Raw genomic sequence first — 24479 nt, 5'->3', positions numbered from 1 at the left:
GCTGGTGGATGTCTTATCCTTCCTTCAACAAATTGGCTTTGTTTATCAGATTATACTCCTGGCATGGTCATTCCTCAGTAATAAAAAAACAGTTGATAATGCCGTACAAATTGACGGGCTGAATCAGTATGAGAACCACATGGGACTCATTCAGTTACTTTTACCCCAGGTGGATACATACATTACTGACTTTGTTCCTTACCCGAAAGAATGGGCTTTAAACTATTAAAATCACCATATGTTTTAGCAATTTACTCTATTTTCAATATTCCCTGAGGCCAATCCTTAGTGTGCTGTTTTTGCTTTTTCCAACTAGTATATCCTACACTGAACTTTCTCAATGGACCGTCATCTGCTTTCCCGCATGTTTCATTGGATTGTTCATACTTGCCTGTTTAATGAGAATGTTGCATAGTTTTGTGTCTTTTGAACATAGATTTTCTTTCTCTTGCTTCATATGAATCTGCTGAATTTTAGTATTATCTGTGTAGTTTGCTTCAAGTAATCCTTAAACATTTTTCTTTACCCTCCCAACCCCACCCTTTTTTTATGAAAGGTTAACCTGTAAGTTTTTGAGAGAACACCATTAAAGTACCTCACGGTTTGTTTTCTGTGTGTATCTACCGTTGTGTATGAATGTATTTATATGTATGTACCTTTGAATTGCAAGACGTAGTTCTGAGTTGCAGTTCTTTCAGCTCTTTGTACATTTCAGGAATTCCTGAATTTTGATGGAGCATGTTTCCCACTTCATTTTTCAATTCTTTTTTTAAATTAAATAATGTTCTAGTACTGTGCTATTATCAATTTTGTGTTAGGCCTTTTGTATCAAAGATTGTTTTTTCCTATAGTCCATATTGCCTGTCATTACAGTGGACTATCTAAATTTCCTTCACTAGAATTTTATCCTGTGGCTAGTGCTGTTAGCTGAGTTATTGGAGGTTTGTCAGAATGGGGTTTGACACACCGGAACAGTTGTTCAGCCTGTTCATTTGGTGGTCATAGAGGGGCTTCACATCTGACCAGTGATTTGGACACAAGCAACAAAGCCCCACGAATTGAGAAAAGTAAACTTAAAAGCTACCAAAATTTGGGTTAATATCTGTAGGTGATTTTTAAAGGTTGTAAATACTTATAAAAAGTTGAGAAATTTTGAATTAATGCAGCTCCAGAGATTGGTGTTTAAATGAACTTCATAAACAGTAATCACATTTACTGATAATTCTTGGGGAAAGAGTTCATATTCTGAAGTTTGGAGTGGCCTTGAAGGAAGATTCTCTAAGCCCACTCACGTTAACCGCTCATCTCTTTACCAATCCTGACATTGGGTGAGCGAGGAAAGCACTTGACGGTTTTTGGTGTTCTCTCAATCCTTAGTTCCTTTAACCCCTTTTGTTTTCCTTTCCAAGAGTATGCTCTATATGTTGCTGCCCCTTCCATCGGGGGTGGTAATGGAAGCACTGGTGAGATCTTATGTTTATTATCATACACAGATTCTGTTGGTTTGTTTCTGAGTTATTTGTTGTTTTCTTTATTTTCTCCTCCCCTTCATTTGCTCATGTCTTGGTTGGCGTTTGGTGGTGTATAACCGTGATTGCGTTACCTTAGCAATAACAATTGGTCGTCTTGGTTACGTTTGTCCTCAAGAGGTGGCCCCCATGCTACAGCAGTTTATAAGACCCTGGTGTGTATTATTCAATCTTTTTTTTTAATTCATTTTTCTTCACTCTTTCTTTCTCTATCTCACTTTTAGATATATTTTCAGTTGGTTACAAAAAAATCACAATCCTTAATCATTGCCAACCATGTGACTAATCTTGTCCTATCAGGTTTGTGAGGTTTTTCAGTAGCATCGTCATGTATATTTATTTTATGTTGTGGCTAACGACTAATTGATGCATGGGATAAGATTGTCACATGCTTGCTGTGTTTAAAAAGCTTGATTATACATAAAAGCATTTAAATATCCACCAGAAAAATTAAGATGCATGCAAATTTTATAAATTTAGGTTCTTGCATTACGTTTGTTTTTTAGAATTAATTTGGATAACTTGGATTGCATTAAATACATGTTTAAATTTGTTACGTACAAAATCTTATTTGCTTGTTAATGTCAGAGTTAAACATCTATACCATAAGTGTATAGTAATAGTTTATATTGTGACAGTATAGCCTGTGTTCTGCTTCTTTCAATTGATAATCTTTCAACTCAAATCATTTTTAGTAGTGTTTAATGGAATACAAGTCATAAAAGAATTTTTAAAAATTAATTTAATAATATACTCTCTTTGGCTCAAGCTGAGTAATAGTTTAAGTTTAAAAAAACCAGTTGTCTATTTTTATAGATTCAGTCTATTAAGAAAATGTGAATTTCACTGTTAACACTATTGAGATAAGATGGGTGAGACATACAGGAATATGAGAAACTTAAAGTCAAGCTTTCTGAAAATGTAGCATAATCACTCTATCTATTGTGGTGCCTATTCCATTAAATACTGTCTATTAGCATTGCGTTGAAGCTGCTTTCTACTTTGAATACTAACCCGTTCTGTAATTCAATAGGTGTACCTCTCTGAGAAACATAAGAGACAATGAAGAAAAAGATTCAGCGTTCCGCGGGATTTGTACCATGATCAGTGTGAATCCCAGTGGCGTCATCCAAGTAAGGTGTTCATGGGGCTTTGTTTTTAGTGTACTGTGTGCTGAATAGCAGATTTGTAAAGGCAGAGTGTCTGTGGGCTTTAATTACTGTTTCTTGTGAGTGAACACACGTACCGTGGCACACTTAGAAGTCAGTTCTCTCCCTCCAGCAGGTGGGTCCTAGAGACTGGCCCAGGTCTCAAGGCATGGCAGCGCATGGGCTGTCTTTCCCAAGCCTTACATCATTAAGTTAGGTACTGTGGCAGACTGGGAGTGGAAGGCTGTATTGTTGTCTTCCACTGGACCGGGCTTTTCAGGCACATTTAGACCCCCATTTATTTACTTTGTACATGCTTTCTCTCTATGGACATCAATCAGTTTACTGAGTTTGAACTTTAAAACAGAATATTGAGTTATTCTTTGAAATGGTTTTGAAGACTTACTTTTATTTCCCAAGTTTGTATTATCTTTAAACATTTTTAAAATTATAGTTATAATTTTTAAATATGTATGGATGTTTTGCATGTCTTTATGTTTGTACACCTTGTGTGTGCCTGATGCCCGTGGAAACCAGAAGTGGGTGTCAGATCTCTTGGAATTGGAGTTACACATGATTATAAGTGACCCTGTGGGTTCTAGGAATCAAACCCGGGTTCTCTGGAAAAGCAGCCAGTGTTCTGTTCTCTTAACTAACTGTTGAGCCATCTCTCTCTCCAGCCCCTCTCTAGACATTTAATGATTTAGTGACAAGTTTTATATATGGGAGTTCAGTAAATCTGACAGTTTGCCAGACACAACACAGAAGAAACCATTGACTTCTATACACATGCTCGAAATAAAAAACCGCATTATGGAACCCTACATTAAATACTCAGCATTCATTTGTTTGATTGGTTGGGGTTTTGGTTGGTTAATTGGCCCACTCTGAGATCAGCTGAGCTCTTAATCCTAAGCCCTCTCTGCAGACCCTAGTTTGGTTGTTTTGAAATAGGTTCTCAGTGTGTATGGCCTGTGGGTGCTGAGATCTCAATTGAGGTCCTCTGCCAGGCAGCCAGTGCCCTTCACTGCTGAGCCTGCTCTTCAGTCTGGACTTAAAGTTTTAACGTCAAATGTAGATGTTTGGATGACATGAAGACTCCTGATTTAAATAGAATGAGCTTCATGCAAAAGACATTTTATTATTTGTTTACTATTTCAAGATGGTTGTTAAATTTAATTCCCTTTGTCTATTTCAAACTAGCATGTGGTATAAAATCAGGTGATTTCAGGTTGTTTACAATCTAATCAGAACCGTGTTATTGTTGACTTTATCTGGTACTTTCAGACCATTTCTGATGCTAAATACTTGCTAGACTGGGTTTGCTTTTGTTTTGTAAATTCCAATTTGATATAAGTTACTAGAAGATAATGAATTAATAGAAATATTAAACAATCACTTCTAATTCCTTAGTGGTCCTAGTTGATTTTAAATGTTTCAGCTTTAGCTAAGTCTGTCATGACAAGCTCTGAAGTTCTTTACTGAATTTTATAAATATAGTAACAACCTAAAATGCCTCTTGCTTGTTACAGGATTTTATATTTTTTTGTGATGCTGTTGCATCATGGATTAACCCAAAAGATGATCTCAGAGACATGTTCTGTAAGGTAACTAATCAGCATTTATAACTGTTAATTCTGAGTTGAAACACTGAAGTTCTTCTTAATTTTGAATTTGGCTTCTTTGAAGCAATATTGGTTGACTGTATGACCTAAATTCTTATAGCAAAGGATCTGGCTTGATCTTAAGATATGGAACTAACCCATGCCCGTGCCAGTATTCTCTCAATTAATAATACTGATTCATGTTGTCTTATTGCAATTGTGGAAAATGGCATGAAGTTCTTCGGGTAAATTTGGAATGTAAATTAAAACTTGAACGGAGTAAACCTTCACAGGTGCCCTTTACATGTGCCCTTTGCAGGGATTGAGCCTATATTGCTTTGTTGGTACTCCCTTCTGATTAACTAGTTTGCACTTAGCTGTAACAGAGTAAGAGATAGAATACTGTTATATTATTGAATCACTTAAAATTAGTGACTATATTTACAGTCAGAAACCCAAAGCTTATACGTTTCTCAGTTGAAATAACCCAGCATTTTAAAAATAATTATCCATTAGATAGGTTTGACTTTTTAATTTGATGTCAGAGATTTCTGGACTACATCATGTTGCTAAAGACATTTCTGCCTTTTAAACTTAAAGCATGGAGGTAGTTTTGGTCATCACAGGGTCTAGAGCTTAATTCACTCACAGTTTGAGAATTAGTACTTTGAAATGGAAATCATAGTTAACATCAATAATGTTTGATTTCTAGAGTTATACAGATCTGAGTTTTTGTCTTTATTTATAAGTTAATAGTTTTTCATTCTTTGCAGATCCTTCATGGATTTAAAAACCAAGTTGGGGATGAAAATTGGAGGCGATTCTCCGACCAGTTTCCTCTTCCCTTAAAAGAGCGTCTTGCAGCTTTTTATGGTGTTTAATCTGATACCCTGAAGCTGCAGTCCCAGAATTAGGGGTAAGTTACAAATTGTAGAAATTTTCAGAGTGAAAGTATTTAATGAATACTATAGTCAAATAATGTGCCCCCACTCATGCATCCCCCCAACCCCCAGAACCTTGGATACACAGAATCTGGTTGGTACACTGGTTTGATTTCTGTTATTTTATCTTTTCTTTGATTTGTTTGCTTCTGCCCTACATGGGCAGCATTCACAGTGGGGGTCGGAAGTGGTTCAGTTTTGACGCCTTACTTTATAATCTAATCTTGTAGGTAGTGAGGACGAGAGGCTTTAAGTGTTGTGACCTTTAAGAAAACAAATTTAGAAAATTCTGGAAGTAGATGACATTTAACACCCATTTGTTAAGCACCTAGCAGTTACCCAGAATTCTTTGAGAGTTGTTCCTGGCTTTCTCTAGGTTTGAGGAGCTAGAGGGCCAAGTGCTTGAGTCCTCACTCTTGATTTCTCAGATCTCAGTGTGGGATTAGCGGTGGTGTTCACTTAGCTCCAGCTCCCTCGTGGCGTTATGTTGAGGATTAAACAGTGTGTGGTATATAGTCACAGAACTTCCTATGTTTGCCTTACAAACAAAGTTGGCTCACTGATTGGACAAGTATAGTGAGCTAGTATAAATTCTTCAGGTTTTGAACACGACTTGAGACCTACCTATAGCTAGCCATAGGACACACTAAATGTGTAGAAATGTGTCCTGTACCAGATTGAAGTACCCTTTAAATCACAAGGGGAAAGGGGGTTTCATTTTATTTTTGCTTAGCTTTTTGTCTAATCTGAGCGTGAAAGATTTCATTATCCAAGTACCTAACCTAGAATGGAGGAATGGAGTAGAACTGAAGGAACCCTCAGCTTCAGCATTTGAGAAGTGTTGGGTTTACTTTCTTAGGCCATGAGAATGCAGTAGAGGAGAGTGGATTAGCTTTGAAGATTGATTCAACACTGAGCTAGTAAGTCCTAAGAACTTTGCCAGTCTTTGGGTTCATCACCAAGTAGGTGTTAACTGTGATGATCCCACTTCTGGGATGAGTGAGGTAGGAAAGAATTCTCTTCTAGTTAGATTTGAAAGTGGGTCTGCATCTTTTCTTCTTGCTTCTTCATGCTCATGTACAGAAGCAGGAGAAAGGAGTTGGTCAGACTTCACTGATGGGTCAGTTAACCACTGAAATCATACGAACATTTATGAGTGTCCACAGTTTGGCCTAAGTGGTTAGTAGTGGTTTTGTAATAGGACCACTATCAGACATTGGATTAACTGTTGCAGTAATCTTACTTGATTTCTTATGTCTGTTTTAAGAATTAAGTCACATCAGCAAAAATAGAATCACCTGAGAATATAGGAAATAACCAATAGGGTTGGAAGGATGACTAATTACTAACATCAAGAAGATGGGTGTCAGGAGGCTGAAGAGATGGCTCAGTGGTTAAGAGCACTGGTTGCTCTTTCAGAGGACCTGAGTTCAATTCCCAGCCACAACATCTATAGTGGAATCTGATGCCCTCTTCTGGCATAAAGGTCTACATACAGATAGAGCATTCATACATAAAATAAACAAATCTTTAAAAAAAAAAAAAAAAAAAGGAGAAGATGGGTGTTAAGTTCTATTTTTGGACATTACTGAATATTCTGACCCCAGTAGGGTAAAATTAGAATTTGTTTCCTTAAACATTGGATGTATTAGAAAAGTAAGTGATCCCTTAATTCTCTGGAAGGAAAGTGACTATCTTAAATTGTGATTTCATTTTTAAGAAAGTGGCATTATGCAGGAAATGTTCAGTTTGCATGAGACCTGTTCTGCTAAAAGAGGTAAAGATAATGATAACATTCTGCAAGAGAGAATTCACTATATGAAGCATTATACACTGTATGTTCCCAATGTACGTTCACTTTCATATCCAAAGATCTGAAAAGATCTTTGGCATGATCTTTGACAGTTTGTCCAATTTCCTATTTTATAGGTAAAGATAGAATTGTTATTTGACTGGTTTTATGCTCTGTTGCCTCTGAAAGAGAGGCAGGTATTAAAGATAAAATTGGTTTTGTTTTTTGCAGGTCCATCAGTCTTGGAGACTATAAGGGAGCCTCTGCACCCAGGGAAAATGTTACCCTTTACAGGGGGAAGGGTAAACCAGTAGGGAATACAGTACAATCCCAACCCTACTGGGAGGGGCGGGAGGGAGGTGTTGCCGTCACTGTATTAAGTCGATGTTGGGAAATGTTTTAACATCTGGAGCCTTTGTGGGTGGAAATCTGTCTCCGATTACAACTCTGCACTGGATGTGAAGAAGCAAAAACTATTCAGTCTACTCACAGAACAGAACTTTCTGGAATATTATGGGGGAATATACCAAAACAAGAACCACATAAACAATGCGTAGGGGTAAGGAGGAGGAAAAGCCCATGGTCCACAACAAAGAAACCTAAGAGTGGGAAGCTACAGCAGTAAGGAAGCTTTTTTCTTTCATTAAAGGTTTTTATATATAAATTTTCCCACGTTATGGGGCCTTGTTTTGCATGCTGATGAAGAACTATACAAAACTAAGTTAAAATCAGCTTGCCTCCCCTAGTAGAAGCAAGTTCTTGGAAGTTACATTTGAAGGTACCCCCAAAAAGTTGGAAATAAAACGAAACAAATTTGAACAATGAAGCACCCTGTGAGATGCCAACGAGTCACTCCTTTTACCTTTGCGGGCTGGGCAGGGAGGGAGGAATAAATGGGGTCGGGGTATCAAACTAAAGGTGACATCTAATTTTACATTAAAATGTTAGTGGATATGATTTCATGGTTGTACTTCTTAGATTTAATTTCTAGGCCAACACGTTATCTTAAGGTGCAGTTTAAGGTTCAGGCATGCGCTCTGGCTCATAGTGATTGACAGTGATGTAAATTAGTGGGACCGTAGCATGCTTGCCTCACGTAGAGTGCAGTTGGTATCCGTTGACCGAGGTCGCGCCAGTTTGGGTTGCAGTTTACCAATTCAATAGCCCTGCGTTTAAAATTACTTTAAGATTTGTGGATTTTATTTTTATTAAGAATAGAGATATATAAAGTACTGTAGTTTACAGCTAGGCCTTGAAATATCTTTTTAGGATCTGTTAGGAATAAGATTGATATTGTATTGTGTGTAACCTGCACAATGTGGAAAGCTGATATACCTGTGCAAAATCTTTGCCTCTGTGCTGTCAGTGTGGTGTGCTTTCTGCATGGTTATATACTAGTGATTTCATCAAATTTCAAATTACATGGTAAAAGGTCTGTAAAAGGCTGCATAAATGTTAGTTGGCACATAAAGACAATTGTAGAAGTTGAAACATGATCGCTATATTTCAATGTTTATTCCCACTCAACATATTGCCTCTAAGCTTTCCTTTATTTTGTTCAAAGCATGATCTTAAAGATATGTTTAAGTTAATGGATGTAATGCAGGGTTCCTACACTGTATTGGCGCATGTTGGTGGCCCTTTGTGCCCTAAGTATATGCACACAGGGTGCAAGTTCAAAGCTACAGAGTGAGAGTTGGTTTGGATCCTCTTCATTTCATTTGTTTGTTTGGCTTTTCTGTTATTTTTCTCCCCTCTACTCACATGTGTTCCTGTGAATAAATCCTTGTTAAGTTAACCCTTACTTTTCCTTCCATGTGCATTTTCTTACGTACTGTGAATGTGAAGACCCTAACTGGTACACTTGATCTTATGTCCATATGAAAGTGCAAGTCTTTATTAATTTGGATTGCCTGAGCAGTTGTATCCCATGATGATGAAGGAAAATGGAGAGATTTTCTTTTTAGCTCTGCTGGTCAGAGATAAAGCCACACCTTTCCATTTTTCAATGCTGCATATTATATCTGCAACAAAATGTTAAGCCATAACAGCCTTTTTATATTTTAATTTGTCACCTTTGCATTGCAGAATAAATACCGAATAACCATTTTTTCCAAGCAGCTGCTCCTCTTTGTATGGCTGTGTTCTCTAGAAGTGTAGACTGATCCGGCCATTGCACTGAAGTGTGGGCTGTGTGCCTGTGACTCCATACACACAGTTTCAAAACAGTGCACATGCATGGCAGCATGCAAAAAGGGTTTAGTTGTTTTGTTTAAATATACTCTTTTACCTTTTTGTCTTCTATTTTGGCTTTGCAAATTTCAGTCTATAGAGCCTGAAATAAAATCGTCTACAATACCCCCCAATCTTTATTTTAATTTCAAGTTAGACTCAAGGGTATGTGGCTTATCACCTTTTAGTACAGTTACTATACTGGGAGCTCAAAATTTGCTTCTTGAGTTGGCTTTAAAGCCAGAGCAGAAGAACTGTTTCTCCTTGGGTTGCAGTTTGTCCAGTAGTACTTCAGATGATTTCCAAAGCCTAACATAGGAGATAATGGTCTGCATACATCGTAGGTAAAGAAACAGCCAGGTCCACCTCTTAACGTAATGAAGCAAATATAAAAACTTTCAGTCAAGTTATATTGACCTGTGATAAACAATTCTGGGTTAAGTAAAAGTGATATTGTCACCTGTCTGATTAAGAATATATTTCCAATTTGTCAGTTATGCAGCACAAAAACAAACACTATACGGTTTTACAGTAAATTTATTTGTTTCTAAATTTAATAACTATAGTAGAAAATTAAGTAAATGTGACTGACAACGTAGGATTAGGAGTATTTTCCTTTCTAATGTAGTTTTCTTGTTGAACCTATTGTTTCTTCCTAATTTACATTATATTTCAGACAAGATGATATAGCACAGGAATTTGCAGAAGCCATTTAGGTTTTTTTGGTTTTATTTTTATTTTTATTTTTTTAGGTAAACACGGAGTTAGCATTTGTTGTTTTGATGAAACATAACACATCATGGGATATATAAATATATATAAAAAGCAACCTAATTCTTGTGGTGCAGTCTTGATAGCTCTGAATGTTGACTGAGTGTCTGTGAGAGTGTGAGTCTGTCATTGTTACATTCCAGTGTTTCTGCCTCTTGGCATGCTTAAAGCGCGGCCTCCTCTGCCTGCTCCTTTCACACTAAGATGCCGTTAGTGTGCTCAGCTCCAGAGAGAGCCGCTGCTGAGTGGTGTAGATTTTCTACTTGAATATTTTTATGTTGTAGGAACCTCAGGAGGTCAGTGTTTACTGTTTTATATATGCCTTCTTTTCCTGTTTGAGCTTCTCTCTTTGAAGGATTCTAACAGAACAAAAGCTGCTGATCAACCTAAGTTGGAAACAGAAAGTGTGTTTAGTATAATTTAATGCATACTTGGCAGTCCATGTTACAGCCCATTAATTAGCAAGTGAACTTAGTGCCACAGCTGTTCATTTATTCAGGAAATAATTTCGCTTTCTGTATTGTCTAATCTTTAATGACTTCATACTGTGTGAGAAAAATCACTTTTGTATTGTTTGTTGGTTATTTCCAAAATAATCAACTTGTAAATATCCTTAGAGCCAGTTCTGATGCTTACATTATTGCTACTTGATTTTGTTATGCAACTTAGATTTCAGATCTTAAAACACTTAACCAAGCCATTACATCTTAAAACAAAACAAGTAGCATACATTTTGTAATTAACATTGATAAACACTGTGATTTTTTTGGTTAAGACTTTTTCATTGATCTGAATTGCTTAAATTGCATATATTGTAAAATAGTCAGATGTATATTTTAAAATAATTTCAACTGACTTTCCTCTTACTGCTTTGTCTACTCAGTTATGAATATTCAGATACAAGTTTTATCTCAGGTGAATATCCTTGTATCATTTTGCTTTGGTGACATGTTTATAAAGAAAGATCATCAACTTTATTAGTCTTGGAGGTTTGTGAGTTTTTGTTGTTGTTTATGTATTTTATTTAGAATCTTCCCAGTTAGTCTGGTATTTTCCCTCCAATTGTTCTATCACACTGGAGGGATACAGAAAGCTCTCCACATTTGGTATGCAGATTTATCTGAAAATGAGTCAAGTTTGGCCCTCCCCTTTTCCAGACCCTCAAAATACAAAAGTGGAACCTTTTCTCCCTCCATAAAATTCTGCATAGCTGAAGTGCCAGAATTAAATTATGTCCTCAACTCTTGTCTCAATTTAACACCTTTGCAGTGAAGAAATTGTTTTGCTTCATATAGTTAATTATATTCATATTGAATGTATTAACAGATGCCAGAGCAAAAAGCATTCTTCCCAAGAGAAGAGTGTGTCGTGCATCCTGCACCCCTAAGTCCTTCCTCTGTTAGTTCTTCGGGTACACTCAGCTTTGCTTACAGAGTTCCTTTCTCAAATATTACAAGGCAGGGGGACACTAATTGTTGCTGCTAGTACTGTTTAATAAAGTGGGCATTGGAATCTGTAAGAAGATGAGGGTCATGTGGTTAACAGCCTGGGATAATTGAGGTGGAGAAATGAGCAGTAGTGACCTGTGTTGGTAACAATATTATCTAGTATGGATACCATGCAGTAGCATCGTATATCACTAGTGCACTTCGTAGTGTATTAAATATGGCAGTGCTTCTAAGGCCTCTTTAATGTTATGTTCACTTGAAAGTTAGTTTCTCTTACCTGAATGCTTTCTAGGTGACTGGAAATTAACTTCAGGCTTGATATAGATCTTCTCCCTGTTGGTATTACATATTTGCAGATAATTCTCGATGCCTAATTATTATACAATTGTAAGGTATAAGCTTAATTACAGTAACTGCTTTTGTGGTTTGTATCCCAGAGTGTATGGTGTTGAAATAAAGATGCATAGCAGTGGAGTGTATGCATGACTTAAAGGGAAGTTAAAACTGGTTTTCTTTTCCCCACCTCTGTACTTGAAAAACTAAGCCAAACCTATTTGCCAATAGTAGATCACTAATTACAAAGCTACTAGTTTCCCTTTTAGTAGGAGCTTCCCCATAAGTCACTCCTACTGTGGCTTGGTATTGTTATGCAGGGTTATCTCTTCCACAGCTATCTTGCTAAATGCCTGCTCTAACATGGTTAGCCTGTAAGGCACTGTTGCCCCTCCCCCAGTGTCCACCTCATAAAGGGGTTCCACCATGTTTTCCTCCTGCCTTTTTGTCACTGCTTTCCTATGTGGATATATAACCAAACTGAACTTCATTGATTTTTTTTTTAATGAAGATTATAATTAGATAATACTATGTAATTAATTTTACTCAATAGATACCATCTTAAGAGATGCTTAAACATGGCAAATCACTTCATATTATAAACGTTTGACACTTAATATTCATGTTAACATTGGGTGCAATAACTTAATAGTACTTGCTTAGTTATAAATAACTGGATCTTTCTGCTGACAACTTAGGTTGTATGAGTTATGCTTCAAAGCTTTAAATCTGATGTTTCCTTACCTGCCACACTATGTTAGAATGTGTCCTTCAAACATCCTCCTGCAACTTCTCAAACTGTACTAAATTGATATTTCTTGAAGTCTAACTCTGTGCTAACAGATCTTCATTTTAAATAGAATACGGTTTTAATTTTTGATAAGCTGCTGAATTTTAAAGAGAGTTTTTTGGGGCCACCAAATATTTTGGATCATGCAGAGAATATATATTGTACTGTAGTAATTTTGTATTTACATTTGTATGATGTGACATAATAGATGTGAATGTTAATCACTGCTTGACTATGTTAATAAAGTTGTTTAACTATAGACGGTGCACTCTGATTTTTAATGGAAAGAAGTTGTCTTTCTTTGTCCTCTTCTATTTTGTGTCCTAATAGGTTAAGGGGGGGGGGGGAGGATGCTGGGGGGATTAAAGTGTTGTTGTGTGATTTTTCTTGTGTTTTGGTTTTGTTTTTCTTTAGCTTACACATTAGTGACCTGTTATCGAGCAATGTTTTTTTCTTGGTCGTGTATTACAGTAAAAAGAAACTTTTACATACATTTTAACTTAACTGCTATTAATGCTTTTCAACTCAAGCTAACTGCTTTGCCAAAGGAAATAAAGGTGATGGACGCTGTGACGTAAGGAGCTGATGATAGAGAAGACAGTGTGAGCGTCCTGTGGAAGAACTAAGGCCTGTGGTTTGGGAAGTTAACACTTTCGAGTCATTTCCTCTTCAGGTTTTAATCAACTAATGATGCTTTATGTTGCCAATTAAAATTTAAATATATTGATACATTCTAGAGTTATGTGCATACAAAGCTGTAAAGTGGTCTTTTTAACTCAAGATACAGAACATTTTAGAACAAGAAAGGGCCTGGGATGAGTCATTGCAGCCCAGAAACTGACGAAGTGAAGCCTTTCTTTGCTTTTGTTAAAAATGTTTGCGGGTAACAAAATTATGTTGAATGAATTGGAGCTGAGGTATTGTGTTCTCTGAAACATCTTGCAGATGAAGTCCAGGCTTGGGGAGAAAAGATTGTAGGAGCCAGAAGGGTCAAAGACATCACAATCACAAGAAAACTCACAGAATCAACTCACCTGGGCTCATAGGAGCTCACAGAGACTGAACCAGGGAGCCTGCATGGGACTGACCTAGGCACTCTGCATATATGTTACAGTTCTGTAGTTTGGTCTCTTGTGGGACTCCTAACACCTAGCAGCAGGGACTGTCTCTGGCTCTTTTCTAGGCTTTTGGGACCCTACTCATACTAGGTCACTTTGCCTAGCCTTAATACAGAGCGAGGTGCTTATAGTCTTACTGACACTCAATATGCCATGTTGTTTATGCTCAGGGGGACCTAGGAGGCAAGGAGGAAGGGGGAACTGTGACCTGGATGTAAAGTAAATAAATTGATTTTTAAAAAAAGCTCAGGGTGTGGGATTAGACTGTTGGAGACATTCATTTAAATCTACATAATCATTAGTTCAGGATTCTGATTTGCTTCCTAAAGAAATTGTTCCTGGAGATGAAATCTTGACATTTTAGTGAAACTACAGTCTTACCAGTTTTATTCAAATGATTTTGTTGCTCAGTTCATGTGAAAGCCAGATTGGTAAGTGAGTAAATGAGTCCATTTCTCAGCTGGCGTTTTTGTAATGCATTTACAGTCTGACATAGAAAGGTCATGTTGTTATTTAGGGCTTCTGGTTAAAATGGCCGTGGAAGCGCACAGGTCTTGGGTGGACTTTCTGTATTGTCCAGTTGGCAGTGGGGGCGCTCACACTGACCATCACTTGTGGTCTTTCATCTCAGTCTTGTGTTGGTAGAACTGTAATGACTTCCTGAAAGGTCTCTTGATTCACTGCAGCCTGCAGGTGACAGTGTGAAGGTTAATGAGCCTCAGTCCATGGACATGGAGGCAAGGATGGCTACAGTGGTCATCTTGGGTTTTGTCCCAGCCACTCTCAGAGTTCACTCTCTACATGTTACAGTGATCTTACTGTGACTGTTTCAAGTATTCCTCTTCGTTACTGTATTGGTGAGGAAGAAGTGCAACACCTGCACTCAGGAGGCAGAGGCCGGAGGATCTCTCTGAGTTCAAGGCCAGCCTGGTCTACATAGCCAAGTTCCGAGACAGCCGGGACTACATAGAAAGACCCTTTCTCAAAAAGAGAAAAATCCAAATGAGTTTTATCAGTAATTTGCTTTTAGTATTTTTGAGAACATATAAGTGTGGAGAGTTTCTGCTTTGTTTCTAGGCAGTGTTACATATATCCAGACTTGTCAGTTTGATGAGTGCACGTTAATGTAGCTAATAATATCTAATCTAGTTTATAATTTCTACAGCAGCCTACTGATGTGCATTCAGATGTTTTTTTCTGAGTGAAATGGTGATAGGTGTTTAGATGCTTAAACACTTAGCATACTTTCACAGTAATCTTTTGGTGAAATTAAGCCCAGAAGTAGTCGTTATAACAAGGTTAACCTTCAGTTATTATCTACAGGTTTTCCTAGCCACAGCACCTTGTGCACTGTTAGGTTGTACTAATGGCATGGGTTTCTAGCTTCAGGAAGCTTTGTGTGTGAAGTATGCTTTCATGTTGCAAATTTCAAAGGTGCTGAGTCTTATGTGTAAAATAGTGTTAGAGTGCTAGCAAATGCTAGTGAGGAGCACAGGTGATGGAGGACTGTCTGGTCACTTGATCAAAAGTCTGAAAAGAGTGAGGCTGTTGATTCTCGGGGAGATTATCTCAGGTAAGAGAACAAACAGATAGATGGCCTGTGCGGTTATGTGTTTGGATCTCACTCACTTTGTGTCTAGAGCAAGGAGAATAAATGAGAGGAGGTCTGAAAAGTAACAGCCAGATGGGAAGAGCTCTGGTAGTACATCAGGGTAGAACAGAATAGAACACATTAAAAATGCCCTACGACACGAAGGTGGAGGCAGGTTCAGCGGATGCTGCTGTGGTCGGGAGAGTTTGATGAACCGGGACAGTAATGGGGGAGGTGGGAAGTGATGGGACACTTGGGTGTGCCCTAAGGAGCGATCGGGATTTGACAGTACAGTACACGGAATGTGTTGTGGAGAGGAAATCGCGAATGGCTCTGCAGACCTTGGCAAACAGCTGAAAGGGTGTGATTGCAGTTCCCTGGAGAAGGTTTGAGGTGTCCATGAGAAGTAGGAGAAGGCATTTTTAATGACAGCCAGATACCTGGCTGAAGATGAGCTGGAGATTGGTTTGTAAATGGCAACGTGGGGGCGGAGGGGGTGATGAGACACCAGACTTGAAGCATCCCAGCACGGAAGCTCAAAGGTGAGTAAAGAAAACCAGAGAGCTTGGGCTGGAAAGATGGCTCAGAAGTTAGAGCACTGGCTGCTCTTAAGAGGTCCTGAGTTCAATTCCCAGCTCTCACATGGCTCACAACCATCTCTGATACCATCTTCTGGCACGCCTGCATGTAGACAAAACTCAAACATAAGTCTTTAAAACAAACAACAACAACAAAAAAAGAACAAGCATGGTTCCTGAAGTGTGGGTGGGGTCAAGTGAGCGCACTTAACACTCAGCAGTATGGAAGGCCTTAGTTTGGGCGGGGGTTTTTTTAATAGCTGTAGAAAAAAGGATACCTCCCGCGGTGGATTCTAAGAGACCTTGGCTTTGCATTTTCTCAAGGACAGATTGGCAAATGAAGTCAGATTTTCTGGAACTAAATTTAACAATTTAGAAGCTTGTGAAAAGCAAGTTGAAGTATCCTGGGATAACTTTTAACACCATCCTCAAGAGATTTACAATATTTTTTAACTAGATAAAGTTATTTGAACTCATGAAGGCAGGCAGAAAGTAAAGATTACAAGGGCAGAACAATCTCTTCTTTCAGATCCGTGGTAAAGGGATTACTCTTGTGAATCAGTAACTTCACAGAACTGAGTCCAGAAACATCTGAACATGAAACTAGTGTACTTCAATGAATAAAATGGATTATTTGACAAGTTTAGAGCAAAGAAGTTGGGTTCATAACTTCATACTCCACCAGAATTCCAGATAACTCAAAGATTTGAAGATAATGTACTAAACTTTTTTTTTTTTTTTTTTTTTTTTCTTCTCGAGACAGGGTTTCTCTGTGTAGTTTTGGTTCCTGTCCTGGATCTCACTCTGTAGACCAGGCTGGCCTTAACTCACAGAGATCCGCCTGGCTCTTCCTGCTGGGATTAAAGGCTTGCACCACCATCCGACTTGTACTAAACTTTTTAAGTGATTTAAGAAATATTTTATTGTCATAGTTTTGCCTGTGTGTAACTACACCTTGTTTGGGAAGTGCCCTCTAAGGCTAGAAGACAGCATCAGGCCCCCTGAAATGGGAGTTATGGGTGGCTGTGAACCACCAGGTGGGTGCTGGGAACTGAACCCCTGATCCTCTGCAAGAACAGCCAGTATTGTTAACCACTGAGCCATCTCAACCCAATATGTTTGTTTGTTTGTTTGTTTAAAATATAATCATGATGTAATGGCATCTGAGACAACCCTCCCTAAATAGTTGATTTTCGGTTCTAGGGCAGGCAGAGGTGGTGCACGCTTTTAATCCCAGCACTCAGAAGGCAGAGGCAGGTGGATCTCTGTGAGTTTGAGGCCAGCCTGGGCTACAGAGTGAGTTCCAGGACAGCCAGGGCTACACAGATAAACCCTGTCTCAGAAATGAAACAAATTACAGTTCTCACTCAGTGTCAATGCTATGTATGTAACAGAGTTGAGGAAATAAAGACAAATGGGTCTGCAGATGTTGAATTCAGATGCAGTGCCCATCATCAACCTTACCCTCTTTCCAACTGTACTCTTTTATCCCTGGTAACTCCCCTTTCTTTCCCTCACATATCTCTTGTGTTGTGTTACCCACCCCACCTTCCTTAAAGCCTCTTTTCCCACACTACCCTGCTAACTACTCCATACTTGACATCAGAAGCTGGGATCCACACAGAAAAAGGATGGAGTTGAGCCTGGATTACCTCACTGTTTATTAAAGAGTTTTCAGCTATGTATCTTGGGATGATTGTCGGGTTTATTTTCCTTACTGACTGATGGGGAATTATTGCTTGGATAATTAATATGCAAGTAGGAGGGTACTGAGTATCTTCACATTCTCTAAGTGATACAAATAAGTAAAACCTTGGCATGCATTGTTAAAGGCATCTTGGGCCGAGCTGAAGCATCCGGTGCTGATTGGCACCACTGCAGTGGAAGAGGGTCTGCCTTTACTCAGGAGGGCTGAACACTTGGACCACCAAAGGCGACACACTAACCTGCTGGAAAACGTCATTTCTCTAGAATGCCTACACAAAAAAAGCTGCATATATATATATATGACCTAAGACAAGGCAGGAATTGGAAAATATGGGGCAGTGTCAGTACATAAATTCAACTTCAAAGATAACTCTGAATAACCATGCATATTTAATACCATGCACTTGCACAGTAAGCTTAAAAAACATTGATGCTTTATAATAAAAACAGACCTACAAGCGGGCAAGTTTATGAAATAAAGTGTTAAAATTAGTCAACCCTGCCAGGCAGAGATGATTCATACCTTTAATCCAAGAAGAGGCAGAGGCAGAGGCAGACGGATCTCCAGAGTTCTGGTCTACAGCATTAGTCAACTAAATGCAAGTGGGAGTTAAAGAGCATAAAACTGTCTAGTTTATTGTTTGTCTACATTTGTTTCCATCCATGGCAAACAAAAATATTTAGCACTTGGTTATAGACCCACTCTGAAAAGGAAACAGTTGGATTACTAAGTAACTTCTTCCTTTTTAATGTATGTGCACTCAAGTATCCAAGGAAGGTCAGAAGAGTGTCATATCGTGGAGCTAGAGTGAAGGCAGTTGTGCACTGTCAAGTGTGGGTGCTGGGAACTGAACTCGGGTCCTCAGCAAGAGCAGTCACCAAACTCAACTGCTGAGTCATCATCTCTCCAGCTCCCAAGCAGTTCCATTGGTGGGTTTTTTAAATGACCTCTATTTGTTTTTGAGACAAGATTTCTCTGTGTAACAACCCTGGCTGTCCTGGAACTCACTTTGTAGACCAGGCTGGCCTCCAACTCACAGATCTGCCTGCCTCTGCCTCTCCTGTCCTGGGATTAAAAGGCAATCGCCTCCATGGCCCAGGTACATTATATTTTAAAGTGACAGCCTTTTAAATGTGTTTCTTTATGGAAGTTCTTAAGTTTTAATGCCCTTTGAGACAGGTCCTCACTTTGTAGCCCTGGCTGATCTGTGTAGACCAGACTGGCCTTAAATTCACAGGGTTCTGCCTGCCTCCGCCTCCTGAGTGTTGGGGTGACAGGGTTGCACCTTTATAAGTGGCATTAATACTCCCCACACACACTACATATATGGGTATTTTGCCTACATCTATGTGTACCATACCATTTGTGTACTTGGTACCTACCTGTACTTGGGCCAGAAGAGGGCATCAGATCCCTTGGGCCTGGAGTTAGATGGTTGTGAGCTGTCATGTGGGTGCTGGAAATGGCATCTAGGTCCTCTGGAATAGCAACCAATACTGTCTCTCCAGCCACCATCACCCTCCACACACACATCAATATCATTCGTGATATGGGAACTTTGAAGGTGTTTAAGTTCTATTACAGGCAAGGAAAGCACCTGGTGTAAGATTTCTGGCTGAAATCCAACAAGCGATGGCCCCCAGATTGTGTATGTGTCTAACGGTCTCAGGTGCTGCCTTGCTGTTAGTTGTGGAGTTGACTGAGAGGATCTAACAAAGAAGTCACACACAGTGCCCCTCAAGAGAGAAGCATGGATGGTGCTCTGGATGACTCCCCGTATGTCATAAAATAGTTGCTGAACGAGAGGGAAGACAGGGTGCAGCAAGTGCTTTTTGCATAAGAGCTTGCTTAGGGGCTGGAGAGATGGCTCAGAGGTTAAGAGCACTGGCTGCTCTTCCAGAGGACCCAGGTTCAATTCCCAGCACCCACATGGCAGCTCACAACTGTCTGTAACTCCAGTTACAGGGGATCTGACAGCTTCACACCACAGCATGTAAGAATATAATAATAATAATCTGGAGGGGTGGAGAGATGGCTCAGTGGTTAAGAGCACTAGCTGCTCTTCCAGAGGTCTGGAGTTCAGTTCCCAGCAACCACATGGTGGCTCACAACCACCTATAATGAGGTCTGGCGCCCTCTTCTGGCCTGCATAGATACATGCAGGCAGAACACTATATACATAATAAATCTTTATTTTAAAATCTGGTAAACAGGAGATAGTGACTTGAAATTTTCTAATGTGCTGCAAGTCCAGATATAATTTTAAGAGCAATGTGATGTCACATTAATAGATTATTTACTACTTTTTTTTTGCTAAAATAAGATGCAATTTTATTTGCCTTGTGGTTAATTCCCACAGGTGTAATTATAGCTTAGCATTACAGTGTGTGTGTGTTATGTACTAGTCCCTGGGTTCAACTTCCAGCCCATGGAAGTTTTATAGCTCTGTATTGACACTGAGTTATTTCCTGGCACTCCATCTTGTCTGTTTCCACCACCACCAGAATCAGCTACTTCTCCAAGGACCCTGAGTTTTGGTTCATTCATTTGTCTTTCAGCTCAACAATTTTAGTAGACTTTATTTATAGGAGAAAACAAGAGCTGGACAGTGGTGACACAGGCCTTTAAACCAGCACTTGGGAGGCAGAAGCAGGCAGATCTCTGGGTTCTAGGCCAGCCTGGTCTACAGAGTGAGTTTCAGGACAGCCAGGGCTGCACAGAGAAATCCTGTCTCGAAAAAACAAAAAGGAAGGAAGAGAGAGAACGGCAGGCAAGCTGTAAATCTTAGCAGCTGTCAGGAAAGGGAAATGAAAAGAAAGTCACAGTGGAGGCTGACAAGGGTGAAAAGGCCCAGCTGTAAGGGAAAACATTCGTAGCCTCTGGCCAGTACCTAAAAAGGGGGAGAAGAAATGAAGAGTTGCTTTACTTCATGAGCAGGCTGGTGGCATGGCAGAATGTCACAGTGCTTCCTGATGGAAGTGTCTGCACTGAGAGAGCGTCTCCCACTTTTTCTTTTTTAGGAAATTGGCATTTAGGGAGCGTTGAGTGTGTTCACCGTTACTGCCATGATTGTTTCTCAGTGAGTGTGAATGTCTACATTTGGCTCTGAGTTACTATATTAAACATAAGCTTCAGGGTGATGTCTTCAACTATGATCCCTTCTTGTAGCTGGACGTTTTCCTGTGTCCCACCTGGTACCACAGCCACTCAGACCCAAGTAACACACAGCGGTTTATATTACTTACAAACTATATAGTCCGATGGCTCAGGCTTCTCGCTAGCTAGCTCTTATAACTTAAATTAACCCATTTCCATTTATCTATGTTTTGCCACATGTTCTGTGGCTTACCAGTCTGCTGGCATGTTGTTCTTGGGTCTCTTCTCTGCCTCTCCTTTCTTCTTTCTCTATCTCTCTTGGATCTTTCTGCCTGGCTCCATCCTGCCCTGCCATCAGCCAGTGCAGCTTTATTTATTAGCCAATTGGAGTAACACATTCATAGCGTGCAAAAAGACATCCCACAGCACCTTCTCATCCCCACTCCCGAATACTGATGGCATTTCTCTGCAAATAATAAACTGGCTCATTATCACCAATGTGTTGTATTATTTATGCCACCCTAACAAGAATCTAGTTTTAGACTTGGCTACTATGATGAGCAAACTTTTCAACTAAATTACTCTTGTTTTCAGACAGTACTTTCTGGACTGAGCCTCCTGGTCTCCAGCTGGAGCACCATCTCCCAAGGACCCTTAGGCCTCTCAGCTGCTTTTCTCAACACGGTAGCTTATGATATGTACTTGGAATATATAAACTCATTTGAGTCTGCATTTCATACGTGGATCCCACCTCTCTTGGTTTCCTGATTATAAAAACCTACAGAGCCAGCCGGTGGTAACACATGCCTTTTATCCCAGCACTTGGCAGGCAGAGGCAGGCAGACCTCTTGAGTTTGAGGCCAGCCTGGTCTACAGAGTGAGTTTCAGTACAGCCAGGGTTACACAGAGAAAGCCTGTCTCGAAAAAACCAAAAGAACCTATACAGTAAAGGTTCTGATTTGACTAATTTTAACTATGCCAAAGCCTTCCAAAATAGTTAGTTCCATTACCCAAAATATCCCCCCATAAAAGCATTCTCCCTTCATCCATTGATACCACGGGCTGTTTTCTATCCCTACAGATTTGCCTTTGCTAATGTATAACCAGAATCATATAATAAATAGCCTTTTAAGTCTGGCTTTCCCTTAACAAAAAGCACTTAAGATTTTTCCATGCTATTCTTGGAATCAATGGCTCATTCCTTTACTGCTAAGTAATGTTCCAGTGTGTGAATATATTTCGCCATGAGAAAGGACATCTTGGTGGTTTTGGCAACACGGATCAAGCGTCAGTCAACGTTTTTGTGTGGCTATGAGTTCATTTTGATAAATATTAGTGTAAATATTGTCCTTTAAATATTTTTTTTAATTTATGGACAAGTAGATAAGACTTCCTGGACCGTCTGAGAGTAAGTTGGAAGTGCCTCTTCACCAGTGAGCACCTCAGTGTGTATGTCCCGACACTGCCGCTTGTGTAGACAGAAAAATAAAACCAAGATCTGATTGAGTATGTCACTCAGAACTGAAGCAGGAGGATTCCAAGCTCTAAGCCGTCTGGGGCTATATATACAGTAAGTAATCTCAAAAATTAAAAAAGATCAAATTTACAATATCTTCAGGGTTTACTACGTATCCTAATATCACAGCAAAAGGAAGCCCCCTGGCCACTCACTTGGGTGGCTCTTTCTACTTGCTTTCATTTGGAAAGGCTCCTTGGTCTTTCACGGCATTGGCATTTTTTTAAAAAAGATTTATTTATTTATTTATTATATATACAGCATGTATGACTACAGGCCAGAAGGGGGCACCAGATCTCATTGCAGAGGGTTGTGAGCCACCACGTGGTTGCTGGGAATTGAACTCAGGACCTCTAGGAAGAGCAGTCAGTGCTCTTAACCTCTGAGCCATCTCTCCAGCCTCAGCACTGGCATTTTTAAAGAGATAAACTCATTACTCTATATGACGTAGTGCCATTGCAGTTCATTCTTTTCCTTACTGGGTCCAAAAGTGTGCATTGGGCGTAGAAAGCATTCTATGAGGAGAACCAGGTGAGAGGACCTGTTAGTAACACCAGCTTTATGCTGCTGACCACGTTTCTCAGATTTGGAATTAATAAGTGTCTTTTAGAGTGTCCAGATGGCCTGCTTCTTGTCATGTTTCCAGGAGTTTGGGGCTTTTTTTTTTTTTTTTCCTTCTCATTATTGGTGTGTGGATTACCAAAGTGTGCTTTGGTACATACGTTTTTTAGTTGATCACAAAAAGGGGAAAAAGGGAAAACTTAAGATGTATGTTGATAACAAAGCAAGGAACAGTCGTGAGCAGCTGCTATAGTCTTGGGGAAGCGGGTTTTTGTTTTTGAGACAGGATCTCTATAGCCCTACCCCGTCTGACTAGCCTCCTCCTCCTCCAAGGGATCTACCTGCTTCTGCTTCCAGCTTTCATTAGTGTGTGCCACCATCCCCAGCCTTGTTTGCTCTGGCAAGGGAGGACCTCCCAGATGTTAGATCCAAATGGCTTCAACAGATCATGTGAGATCTGGGGCTGCCCACCTCCCTGGGCTTGTTGCTAAATGAGCATGGGAGGCCCCTTATTTGACCTGTACGATCACGCCCATTTGGGTCCTTTTACTCCTGATCACCTTAGACAAACACTTGCCCCCCAGAACCCTAGCTGTTCCCTAGCCCAGGCACCTGTGGGCTATTCCATTCTAGCCAGTGAATGGCCACCCTAAACCAAACAGTGTATCCCCCAGTTGGAGCTTAGGTGGAGCATTCAATAACCTCAATCGGCTATCAGTTTCCTCAGAAATGTCTTGGCAGCCCTTCGGTGGTCCTTCTCGGTTAAACCATCTTTTCAAGATAATGAGCTCTCAAGAAAGCCGCTGGTCATGGGAGAGGAGTGACCTCCTGAAACAGAAGGGGAAGTGACTTCTGAAGAAAACAAGTTAAGGCACAAACTCGGACTCCCTTTTGCATTTCCTTCTCTGAATTACACTGAAATCACAGATTTTCTATATATAACAGTACAGGAAAACCAGAAAGAGTACTTCCAGCAAACAAACGCAGGACAGTTTTCAAAAAAAGTACAAAACATGAGAAGTGATAGAAGATTCTAGCAGAGCAGAACTTAAACCATGAAACAGAACAGGATAGTTGGCGAAGTAGCTGAAGCTAGCTGAAGCCAGTCCCGTAAGAACCTGGGGCTGCAGGAACCAGCTCCCATATTGGGCACAGAAAAGTAGTTGCTACAGCAGATCTGACTGGGGAGGAAGAGAAGCCAGGTTCTTTCTATCCATGTCAGACCTGACCAAGGGGAAGGAGGGAGGCAGGGAGGGAGGCCAGGCTCTTCCTATCATCCATGTCAGATCTGACCCTGACCGGGGGTGGGGGGGGTGGGGGGGGTGGGAGGGTGGGGGGGGTGGGGGGGTAGGGAGAGAGGGAAGGAGGGAGGGAGGGAGGCCAGGCTCTTCCCACCCATGCCATTCAGTGATACTGTATGGCTCCGAGGGGAGAGTTTACCTTGCACGGAATTTAGGAAATGCTGCAAACCAGGATGAACCCTCACCTCCAAGCTGGTCGTTAAACATTTACCAAACACCACAGCTCCCGAGCAAGCTATGATTGGAGGACAAGGACAATGTCCTGGACGGTCAAGGAGGACAAGTCACCTACGGCCTGTCCCTCCCCTAGCCAAAACTCCGTAGTCACTACTGGGTAAGCAGTTCCCATTTGAAGTGAGGATTTCCTGCACCTACAAACAGGGACAGGAAGTAAGGAATCACCATGCTGGGGGGAAACGAGA

General features: G+C 40.0%; 1 protein-coding gene across 4 annotated transcripts in view; it reads left to right on the top strand.

Annotated features, from left to right (window-relative positions):
* The window catches only part of Tnpo1 (transportin 1), an 82920-nt gene extending 70073 nt beyond the window's left edge, over positions 1-12847 (top strand). For 3 of the 4 annotated variants that reach the window (XM_036206823.1, XM_036206824.1, XM_036206826.1), the window contains exons 21-25: positions 1609-1684; positions 2563-2662; positions 4210-4284; positions 5055-5197; positions 7246-12847. In XM_036206823.1, the coding sequence (XP_036062716.1) occupies positions 1609-1684; positions 2563-2662; positions 4210-4284; positions 5055-5162 (359 nt within the window). In that variant the 3' untranslated portion in view covers positions 5163-5197; positions 7246-12847. Of the gene's footprint in view, positions 1-1608; positions 1685-2562; positions 2663-4209; positions 4285-5054; positions 5198-7245 lie in introns of those variants that run through there. The other variant, XM_036206825.1, reaches the window with a different exon arrangement.
* Positions 12848-24479: the final 11632 nt, after the last annotated feature.

Source organism: Onychomys torridus, chromosome 15 (assembly GCF_903995425.1).
Source record: "Onychomys torridus chromosome 15, mOncTor1.1, whole genome shotgun sequence".
Lineage (NCBI taxonomy): Eukaryota > Metazoa > Chordata > Mammalia > Rodentia > Cricetidae > Onychomys > Onychomys torridus.
The sequence above is the reverse complement of the archived record's forward strand: the minus strand, read 5'-3'. Positions and strand labels throughout refer to the sequence as shown.